The sequence below is a fragment of the Onychostruthus taczanowskii genome, unplaced genomic scaffold (assembly GCF_017590055.1).
Source record: "Onychostruthus taczanowskii isolate IOZ18803 unplaced genomic scaffold, ASM1759005v1 scaffold35, whole genome shotgun sequence".
NCBI classification, from domain to species: Eukaryota; Metazoa; Chordata; class Aves; order Passeriformes; family Passeridae; genus Onychostruthus; species Onychostruthus taczanowskii.
In genome coordinates, this window is record NW_024500905.1 from 908,114 (window position 1) to 918,975 (window position 10,862).

General features: G+C 44.3%; 1 protein-coding gene across 1 annotated transcript; it reads right to left on the reverse strand.

Annotated features, from left to right (window-relative positions):
* Positions 1 to 423: 423 nt before the first annotated feature.
* Positions 424 to 10,057, reverse strand: LOC121339485 (glioma pathogenesis-related protein 1-like). Its single transcript, XM_041411294.1, has 6 exons — positions 9,706 to 10,057; positions 5,506 to 5,751; positions 4,369 to 4,478; positions 2,552 to 2,634; positions 1,403 to 1,429; positions 424 to 1,319 (listed from the first exon to the last, which is right to left on the reverse strand). Exons 1-6 carry the CDS (start codon positions 9,883 to 9,885, stop codon positions 1,168 to 1,170), a joined length of 798 nt encoding a protein of 265 aa, XP_041267228.1. The 5' UTR covers positions 9,886 to 10,057; the 3' UTR covers positions 424 to 1,167.
* Between the last annotated feature and the right edge of the window lie 805 nt (positions 10,058 to 10,862).

Genomic DNA, 10,862 nt, shown 5'->3' on the forward strand with positions numbered 1-10,862 from the left:
AGGGGTGAGGAGAACTTCCCAATTTCCCCCACAGCAGTGTGTGTAGAGGGACAGGTGCAGAAGCTTCCAAAAGTATAGACTGGGATTGCTGTGGTCCAGCTGTGAGTTTGGGCAGCTCTGCTGCTTCCAGACTCTGCTTGAGCTGGGTGACTGTGGCGGGTAAAGGACATACTGAGCTGAACACAGCAGCTGTCCCCACTCCCTTCTGCCTGCTCCAGATGTGCAGGTTCCAGGAGATTTGTTCTTTGGCAGCTGTTGAACCAAACTTGTAACTATGGGCACAGTGTGACTTTATTTGGAGTTCTATCTTTCCCAGTATTGTTTCTAGTGTTGCGCAAGTTGGAGCTGAATCTGGGGGTATTTTGTGCACCAGCAGTTAAGCTTTAGGTCATGTTGCAAATTCATGATTGCCATACACAGGAAGCAAGAAACAACAATTTATTGTTTGAAACAGCAGTAAAACCCCTATACTCAAAAAAATATATATAACCACAACAGGAATGATTGCAGTGATACATAACCATGTAAACGCAGTTGAAACTGTTTAGGCACAGATGCCATGAGTTTAAAAACAAATTCTAAGCAAAGCAAAGTACCAATAACAAGTGCTCCGTGAGACTGAGAAGTGTGCTGCCTGCCACAGGATGAAAATGCCAGAGCTCACAGGGATCCAAAAATTCCTTTAAAAAATTTAAATTATACAGTCCATTCTGCATCTTGCTGTAGGAGTGCCCAAGGTAAGAGTGCAATAGGAATGAGACAGGTGCATGCTCTGCCTGTGCCTTGGCTGTGGGCTGGAGCCTGGCTCCTGGGCTGGACACTGCACCCTTCCTAAAGTGTGTTGGGCAGCTGCCTGTACTTCAGTGTGCTGCCTGGACAATGTGCCCCTGTACCCACCAGATCACATGCACACTGCTCCACTTTAAAAATATTTTAACTTTTTAACTTTTAAAGCAATTTTAACATCTAAATCCATTTAAACTTTTAACTGGTTCTGAACAATGAGAAAGCTGCTTATTAGTGCTTGTAACTATGACCTGCAATGAAGATGTTATTTCTGTACTTTTAAATCACCTATGAATGTAAACAATGTTTATGCTGCCTGTAACTTAGGTGAATGGAAGAGATTAGTTGAGCCAAGTGCTCTTGTGGTCTTCTACATGTGTGTTACCCACTGGCAGGTACTAGAGACCAATATTTTGGTAAGAGCCAGGTGGCCACAATTGTCAGTATAAGGAGTAGTAATCTTAAAGCAATAATGGAGATGCAGAACTCATCACACGCAGGCCGGTCCCACTCTGGATACCACCTGGAATTCTCTGTAAACAAAACAATTCACTTGTTTTCAAGTATAACTGTGACAAGGGCAAGAAAAGGAAGCAGTAATTCCAGTGGTACTTACCAATGACTTTGTCACGCTCTGCATTTTCTGGAGAGAGAAAAGAAGTAAACAGAAGCACACTTATAATTTAGAAACAATTTGACTCTAACCAAAAGGGAATGAAATGTGAGCATCACAAGGGGCTTATAAATATAGCTGATGTGTTTCTTCTCAGGAAAAAGAAAAGACCTGCTGACTCTGGGAAAGCCCTGGAAAGTCCCTTCTCAGGACTCTGGTGAGGAGAGCTTTATCACACATATTTGACTCCTACCACCAGTGGCTGGTGTAGAGAGAACTCCCCCCTGGGTGTGCTTCCCAAGATTACCCTGTGCCCTGTGTTTTGAGAGCCTGCAACTAACATAAAACAGCTCTGTGAATCCAGGACTCCCTTAAATTCCTTAGGTACTGGTGTTTTAACAGCATCTTTCCACTCCTTTTAGTTCACTAATGGTTGAGTGCTGGTGTGACCATACCCTCAGCTCCCTGCAGGCCAATGGCCACAGGACAGTGCCTTGTCTTTATGGAAATTTCAGGTCTCCTTCCTCCTGGCTGCATGCAGCCATTACAAAGCTAAGTACAGGCATATAAGAAAGGCTGTCAGACTTGGGTTGAGCACTGCATCTCCATGAATGCTCTTGCATGTCAGCCTTGTTCTCTCCTAGTGCTTAGGGGAAAGCAAGATGGCCTGGCTGATGGTCATTGGAGTGAGCAGCTTTGGCAGTGCCATGGCTGCTCTCCCCACCCGCAGTGGCATGGCAGGGGCAAAGCTAGCTTGGACCTGCACCAGCTCAAGCCACAGCTCACACATCAGATGTGGATAACCTGGAGTCCCCAGGACAGGTATCCCATTCTCTGCTTTCTGTTTCTGCAAGTAGTAACTTCTGACAGGGGTAATAACACCCTAAACTTCAGCCACCATATCTCCTGTAACACACCCTCCAGCACCTGAAGAGCAGACCCCATCCCATCACTCCCCAGGGTGGAAAACAGGCTCCTTCTGCCCTTATCCCCTCTCTTTGTGCATCACTACCCACTTGGCTTCTGACTGCAGTTTTTCAGCCTATTTTTAGGAACAGGAGAGTGCTGTGCCTGCTTCCTGCCGCTATCTTTTGTGTGCTCTTTCCCTTTCTACATGTGCTTGTGGAGGATGTCTGGTTGTCTTCTACTTACGACACAGCTGATTGTTACACTCCTCACCACCGCACTCGCTGCACGCTGCTCCCGTCTTGTATGGGCGCACTGGGTAATTCCCACTGCGAAGGAAAACACCACTGCTCTCAAACAGCACTTGGGAAGGTGGTAATACCTACTGCTAACTGGGTTTTAACCTGAGTTCTGCTTCACTTGTGTTGACAGAATGACGGTTTTTTCAAGAGTACCGTCTGAGTCCCCTGTGCCCAAGACATGCAGTGAAACAGAAGAGATTGGGTGTAATGAGACACCCTGTTTAGGAACTTGGAGACAGCAGTATTGCAAACCTGGGAATTAAAGCAGTCTCAGAGTTGGGTAATTTGTGTACATGGAGACTCTGGAACCTCATAGCTGGCTCTGGCTAGGGAAGCAAGAGCAGGTTCAGTTACTGTGTATGTATGTGTGTGTTCAGCCTTGAAGAGGAATGCTTTGGTGTTGGAAAATCATAGGTGGTGATTTCATCCATTTGTTGTTTAATATTTTAGGAGTGATGTAGGATTCTCTTCTGCTCCCTCCTCTGCCAGTGGTGTGAGTGGGACCAACTATCTCTGCCCAGGCTGATACTGCACCAAACACAGCTTCAGTGCTTTGCTCAAAGAATAGCCAAATGCCTCAAACTGCCCATGAACACAGAGAGGGATTTGGTAAGCATGAAATCTCAGCAGTGAGATGAAACTTAATGGTAAAGCCTCATTAGTTTCAGCAAAGCAAGGCTTTCATTGCTTGGTTTAAGCTGAAGAGTACATTTACTTGAGAAAACTGTGTATGCATCTTGCCTGGGCCCTTGACAGAGCTGAAACAAAGCAATGAAGCTACTGCTTCTCAAAATCAACAGCTGGATGTGACATTACTCCACTTGTTAGCATGCAACTGACCATTTGTGATCCTCACCCAGCAGAGAAGGGCCCAGCTTTAAAGCCCTCTCTAGAGTGCCTTGCTTCTCCAGAGAGGCCCCTGCCTGCTTTGCTGAGTGCTGGTGAAGGGACCACTCCTCTTCCCCATGCCAACACAGGGCAAGAAATCCAGTGGGATTTTGGCCCTCTGAACATTTGGGTGTGGGGCTTCTGGGGAGAGCAGTAGCTGTGTCATTTCAAGGTATCTAGTCAGGGGCACATATTCTTCCAAGGATGAGGCATGGGCAAAAGGAATGCCAAACTTGCTTGAGTTCAGGGGCTGCCTGGCCTTGGTCCAACATGGTATGCATGTAAGGCTTTTAAAGCTGCATTTATATTGAGGTGGCATTAACTAGCTGGAGAAGAGAGTAATACATCCATCCTAGCCAGATATCCTACTGACTATGCACATGAAGGACCTCTGGATCAAATTTTGTCTTGAGCAGCCCCAGCCTCCTAAGCAGCCCTCAGCTGCTAAGACTGCAGGCTGCCAGCACTGCACATTTCAATGTTTATCCAAGCCATTGACTTAAGGGCTTAATTCCTCAGGCACGTGTGGGAATATCTTCAGACTTTGGGTTTGCACCTTGGCAACTGTCTGGGGTCATCTTGGCATTTAGGAGCAAGGGATTAACTTTCAGATGATCACTTCAGTATCTTCATGTCAACATCTTATATTTAATCCTTTCTTCCAGTCCCACTGCTTTTTGTCTTGAATATATAGCCCCCATCTAGCAAATTAAAAAAAGGTGATTGGACAAAGGTGTACCTCTTTTCTATTTTGGATACTATTTCCTGCCACAAAAAACAGGACTAAATGGACTGACCTAATAAAGTTGTATGTTGTGGAAGGGAAGGGGTAGGACCCAAACCCTTTGAAATATTCACAACAAAAAACCTTACGGCGGCCCATAGTTGCAGACGAAGTGCGCTGCGTTGCGTATGGAGATGTGTTGCACCGTGGGACAGAAGTGGACAGCACAACCAACCTTGTAGCTTGTAGCCCAGACTACCTGCAAAGACAGACCGACACACTGGTGACAAAGGCTTTGATTCAGCACCTGAAAAGTTAGGAGAAGAAATGCTCTCCCCTGTTTTATCACATACTAATGGGATGAGGAGGACTCTTCTGGCAGGTTTCACAGGGAAAAGCAGCAATAATGGATCACAAAATCATAGTTTGTTCTGAAAAAAGACTGATTATTTTACCCAATTCACCATATATTTGTTAAAACTGTGCAGAAAGAAGACACAACTGGCTGTAACAGGTTGTTTTCCTTTCTGGTAAAGAAGAAAGGTGAAGTTCATGTCTTTTGTTTCAACCTAATCCATTAGCTTTCTGTCTTTCCTGCTGTGGGAGCTGAGTTCACACCGGTGCAGAAAAGGCCGCATGATCTGCTACAGCTCTTATGAGGGCTGGCTGCCCCTTCACTAAATCCTGTGGGGACGTAAAGCAAATTGCCAGAAGGCACTGGTGCTTTAGAAGGAGGATTGTGTTTAGGCTGCACTCCTGCCTTTTAACATCATGGCCGTGACTAAGGTAATCTAGCGGCAAGGTCATTACTTCACTTACTGATCCTCTCTCTCCTCCCTTTGCCTGTTTCCTTTGGGAATAGCATCTGGACAAAGTGTGCACATGATGTTTGCAGAACTGCAGACATCTCTTTTCATGATGGTACTTCTCCAGCCCTTGGCATTTGAAGTCTGCCTGACAGAGCTGGGACCTCATTCCACTCATGCACTGCAGCCCACAGACACTGCTGTTGCCTGTTTTTTACCAACTGCTTGGCTAATCTGACTGCTTGATAGCTGCACTGTTTTCTTCCAAAAAAAACCCCCACAAACTGTCACATTTAAAGTAATAACATAGTGACTCTTTTCCTTCCATAATTTGGAACATAAGAACATCTTGTGCACATAGACATATAGTAAGACTACAGAACCTGGAAAGATTCACTGAATCTTCAACAGAAATGTAGAGGTTTTGTATCAAAATGGCAAAGCTGGTTCATGGTTTAGATGGAGAAATGCAATGCCTACCTGAGTATAGTGGCCACATACTCTACTGCAGCTATTGGAGTCATAATCGTAGGATTCGACCTCGTGGAACCAAGAATTGAGGGCTGCTTTCACAGTAAAGACAGAAACTGTGCCAGTCCAGATGTTTTCTCCAGCAGTAGCAAATTTGGGGTGAACTTTCCCTCGCTCTTTGAGGTGTATATTATGTTTAAATAAGCATTTCTTTGCCCAAGCTTTTGCAGTCTTTGCCAAATCTGGATCCCAACTCTGCAAAATAAAGACATTTAAAAATCACTTTTTTATATTGGCAGTGCAGTAATTCAAAGCAGCTCTCAGGAAAAGCTGTGTCTCAATTGTGTAGATGCTTTTGCTTCATTCATTTTTCACTTCTGTGGAGACTTACAGAGCTACATAGTTGATCATCTTGTAGGTTTGTTTCTGATTTGAAATTAAATTGCTGATTAAGTTTGAGGAAATTTTTGGGGTGGTGTATGATCTTGTCTGACTGGCTTGTTGGACATCAAGAGCTGTACATCAGCCAAATACAGTGTTTGTGGCATAATGAGCTTTTCAAGGCTATGCTGGCTATAACAGAACATTAATGTAAATTAAAATGAATTTACATGGAATCTGGAAAATGAGGGTTATGCTTACCATACCAATAATGCAAAAGTCTTGTGTAGCCTCATATTTGCTTAAGGCCATGGCTTACAGGTCTGTTCACAAGCACACTGCGATATTGGGGACAGTTTAAACTCAACCCTTTGGTAAGCATCATTGTGTTTGGTGGCTTGAAACCTGAGTGCTGAATTTGTATTTGTACAATGACTCATTCACTTGCTATTCAATTTTAGAGAAAGTGGCTATTTAAGCAACTGAGTTATGTAAATGTCTTTTGTTTGCACTGGAGGTGGTGTCTGCTCTTGCTGGGTTTTCTTGTGCACACACCTTGATTGAGCGATTACAACATTGTACCTCCTGGCAGACACAGTACCACAAATGTATGCTTGAGTCCTAGTTATACTTTGTGTTATGCAAATGAAGTTGTCCAGCACTGAACTATTTTGTACTGAAGTTTTTTGGGGGTTTTTTTTGGGTTTTTTTTGTTTTAAATAAACATTTTATTTGTCCTCGTCTGAATTAATTAAAATAGTTTACTTCCTTCTGCAAATGATGGAAATGCCAAGGAAATTGTTTTGAATGGATCAGAAAAGATGAAGGAAAAGGTGTCTTTTACAATCCACTTTTTTGTAGATTTTTTGGTAGAATCTAACAAGGGTAGGTTGTTGGATTTTATGTCTGTGTTCTACCTAAGCAACTTTTTTTGTACGATAGCTAAGTCTGAAACAATGTGTATTGTTTATGCTACCGAGCAATAATTAAAACCACAAGATCATGCCGAAACAGTCCTTCACAAACTTATCTTCCTTCTTCCTTCTCATGGGGTATAGCTCTTCACAAACTGCTCCAGCACGGTCCCTCCCTCAGGGTGCAGTCCTGCAGGAGCACACTGCTCCAGAGTGGGTCCTCCATGGGGTCACCAGTCCTGCCAGCAAACCTGCTCAGTGCGGGCTCCTCTCTCCATGGGGCCACAGCTCCTGCCAGGACCCTGCTCCAGCACAGCTTTCCCACAGGGTCACAGCCCCCTTCAGGCCTCCACCTGCCCCACTGTGGGGTCCTGCACAGGCTGCAGGTGGATCTCTGTTCCTCCATGGACCTCCATGGACTGGAGGGTCACATCCTGCCTCACCATGGCCTGCGCAGGGGGCTGCAGGGGAATATCTGCTCCAGTGCCTGGAGCGCTCCCTCCCACCCTTTCTGCCCTGATCTTCATGTCTGCGGAGCTGCTCCTTCCACATGTGCTTACTCTTCTCTGGCTGCAATTTCTTGTGCACCTTTCCCCTTCTTGAATGAATTATCCTAGAGGCACTGCCACAGAGGCTGAAGGACTTGGCCTTGGCCAGCAGTGGGGAAATGGCTCTTTGGGATACGCAAGGAGCTTCTGGCAGCTTCTCAAGAGAAGCCATCCCTGTATGACCCCTCTGCTTTCAAAACCTGTTTGTGCAAACCAAATACACCCACAAAACTAGGACATAAATAATTTAGATAGGAACTCAGCACATAAGTATTAAATTTGGGGCAGGGAGTCTTTTTTCAAGTAAGCAGTTGGTATTTTCTTAGATACTTTTAAGGACAATGGATAAAATCTGGCAAGGTACAGAACGTACCTTCCAGTCCTGGAAGGTAACTCTGCCAGTTAAGACAGAAGCTTCATTTTACATCCTGTCAAGGCTCTGAGATGATCATCATGAAAGAAGTACAACAGTGGGGGATGCACCTTAGCATTTCATGGTCTCTTTTTTTTCCACATTCTGCTTTTTAAGAGTCCATGCCCGTCCTCTCCTTCATCCTATAGTAGTAATAGGTTTAAACTTTGATAAAGGTATGAATAATGCTAAGTTTAAAGTTGCATAGTAAGTTTAAATATACTTTCCATTTTGTGTGAATGCTTAATCTGGCTGAGAGATGAAAAGCAGTGTACAGAAATGTTCACAATGGTTTTTAGTTTAATTGCAGTTACACTCCATATTTCCTTATAATACTTCACTTAAACAGAAAGATTAGACTAAATGGCATGTGAAGAAAATGCACAGGATAGGGAGATTTGCATAAAGATATCACTGCTGTTTAAGGAAACAATACTTACTTTTTCTGCCCCTCCCCCCATGAACTGCTTCTCAGTTTTTATTTTATAACAAGTTGCTTGGTGACTTAAGGAGGAAAAATTTAATGCATAATATGTGAAAAGTGATGGAAGGCAGCACTAATTCAAAGGGGACTGTTATGAAGCTCTGATGAAACTGGTGAGACTGCTGTTTTTGAGGAGCCTTAGAACAGAACTAAGTAGTGCTTTGGGTGGATGAAAAGAGTTCACATTTGTCAGGTAAAAAAAATTTTAGATCAACATTCTAATTTTATAATACATGGATTACAAATACCAATGGCTGAGCTTTGTTACTTGCAATTAAAGGAGTTTTCATTTTGCATTTTCTTTTAAAGACTACTTTTCCAAAATATGAGAATGCCCTGAATTCAATCTTAATTTTTACGTATCTAGATGGACAGTTACTTTTGGCAAAAAAGAAGTTCCTTGTGAAATAAAAGCACCATCTTCTTTTCTGCCTTTTTGAAGTGCCAAGGGCCACTCGAAATACTGTTTTCAATTCCAATGCTTTTAGTTTTGTAATAGATTTTATCATGTATTGCACTGCTATCTCCACATCAAATAGTTCCTGGAAGAGGTAATATTTCAGACTAGGAGTTTTGCAGGATTTTGAAAGAAACTTGCCATGATTCAGTTTCTGGTTTAGATGCAATTTATTTGTCTCTTTCTTATGCTGCCTATTTTTTTTCCCCCGATTTCAGTACTTTATTTTTCAAAAGAAGAAATGAAGCACAATTTAAAAATATGAACACTGCGCTTTCAACACATCCTAACAATATTTTTTTGTTTAGGGCCAGTAAAGCAATGCAGAAAATACAGAGTTCAAGCAACATGTTCTGAAGGCCAGGATGCACAGCTGAGGAGAGCTATCTAAAAGATGCATCTAGAAGAGAAACTAAATAAGTTTCCTGTCGTGTTTGCAATTCAAGTTTGATTACTGTGCAGTTACCCCTCCTAAAATGGGGCACTTATCTTTTAGTGTCTGACAACCAGAAACGGAAACTGAGCTCGGTGCCTTCTGGCTTTCCCCGCAGGCCCAGCCCCTCGGAGCTGCCGCCCTGCTGGCTCAGTCGGTGAGAGCCCTGCAGAGAGCGCTCAGGGAAAGCTCTGCAGCGCTGTCTGGCAACAGGATCTGCCCACGCCGATACTCGAGCAGGAAAGCTGTGCTTAGATGGGCACAAACCCCACACCTCCGGCTGCCGAGCTGCCGCGCAACCAGGAGGCTTCTCACGCAACACAGCACCGCTGGGCTGGGGGCTTCTGCGCCTTCGAATGGGGAATTTCAGAGCAAAACCGCACATATCCGATTGCATAAAGCCGCCTGATAATTAGAGCCTTCTTCTCTGTTTTGAAAAGCGGTGAGCCTTATGACTCCAGGTTTTTGTAGGGTTGTTTTCTGATTTTTTTTTGCATTTGATCACAAAAGCAATCTTTGAGAATCATAAACAGCATCGCAATGCTACAAATTTGTATATAAGTCATGAAGATTCCCTTACCATGTAGAGCATGTTGCTGGCTGGTGGATCCACTTTGGACCGCAATGAGTTGTGGGTTTGCACACATTCCTGAATAAACTTTGGATCCCGAGGATCAGGCAATGTCGATGAATCATAAGAATCAGAGGAATAACAAAAGAGTAGTAAAGCCAGCAAACAAGCAGAAAATTTGCCTGTCATTGAGAATGGGAGAAGAAGAGATGGTTCAAGCAGAAAGTCACCACGGTGGATCTAGGGGCATCCCTAGATGTCCCGAGCCGGTGGTACTGAAATCCGCCAGGCTCCGTGCCCGGTTGCCTTTACTTATAGAGCCCCGGGCAGCCTGAGGGCAGCGGGGCGTGGCCTGGCCCTCGGGGCGGGCGCTGCGCACGCCCGGGGTAGCGGGGCGCGGGTCGCGGCTGCTGCGGGGCGGGCGGGCCGAGCGGCCCGAACTCGAGTGTCCTTTTGGAGACCCCGCTGCCCGTGCTTGTGCTGCTGCTCACTCTCTGTGCAACACACCGCAGTGGAACGCCGCCGGGGAAAGCATCAGTGTCGGTCCTGCCCCCGCAGGGCCGGCGCTGAAAGTCGGTTCGTTTCTGCGGTTTGTGCCACAGGCATCAAGGAAGTTTTCTTCAGCCAGTTCCGTCACCGAGCACTTGCTTAAGGCATGCACTGCAAATGTCATTAGCCCTTTCCTTAGAGTCATGCTTCTCAACATCTGGCCTCCCAGCTTTAAAAGCAGACTGTTTCTGCCGTATAAAGTGGTTTTAGCTCTACCAGCAGCATTTTGCTTGGAAGATGTGTGGGCTAGGCTTACCTTAACCATGGTAATTGAATACAAAGTTAGTCACAGGAAACAAGTCATATTTCAAGAAGAGTGCTATGAGAACAAGGAAATTGAGCTACAAGTTCCCATTAGAGCTGTAGCAGCCTTTTTTTTTTTTTTTTTTTTTTTTTTTTTTTTTCTTGTCTTCTTTCTTTAATTATGGTGGGCAAATGTCTCTCCTGTCCTTTACGATTCTTTGTTGCTATTTGTTTGGCCCCTGTAATCCTATTCATAGCAATCACTATGTATTGCAGAAAAGTTTTGGATAAATTTTCTTTTGATGAAACTAGATGCTGTTAAAGCTGTTGCTTTTCCTCTTTCTTTTCCTTATACATTTTCTTCCTTTCCACTA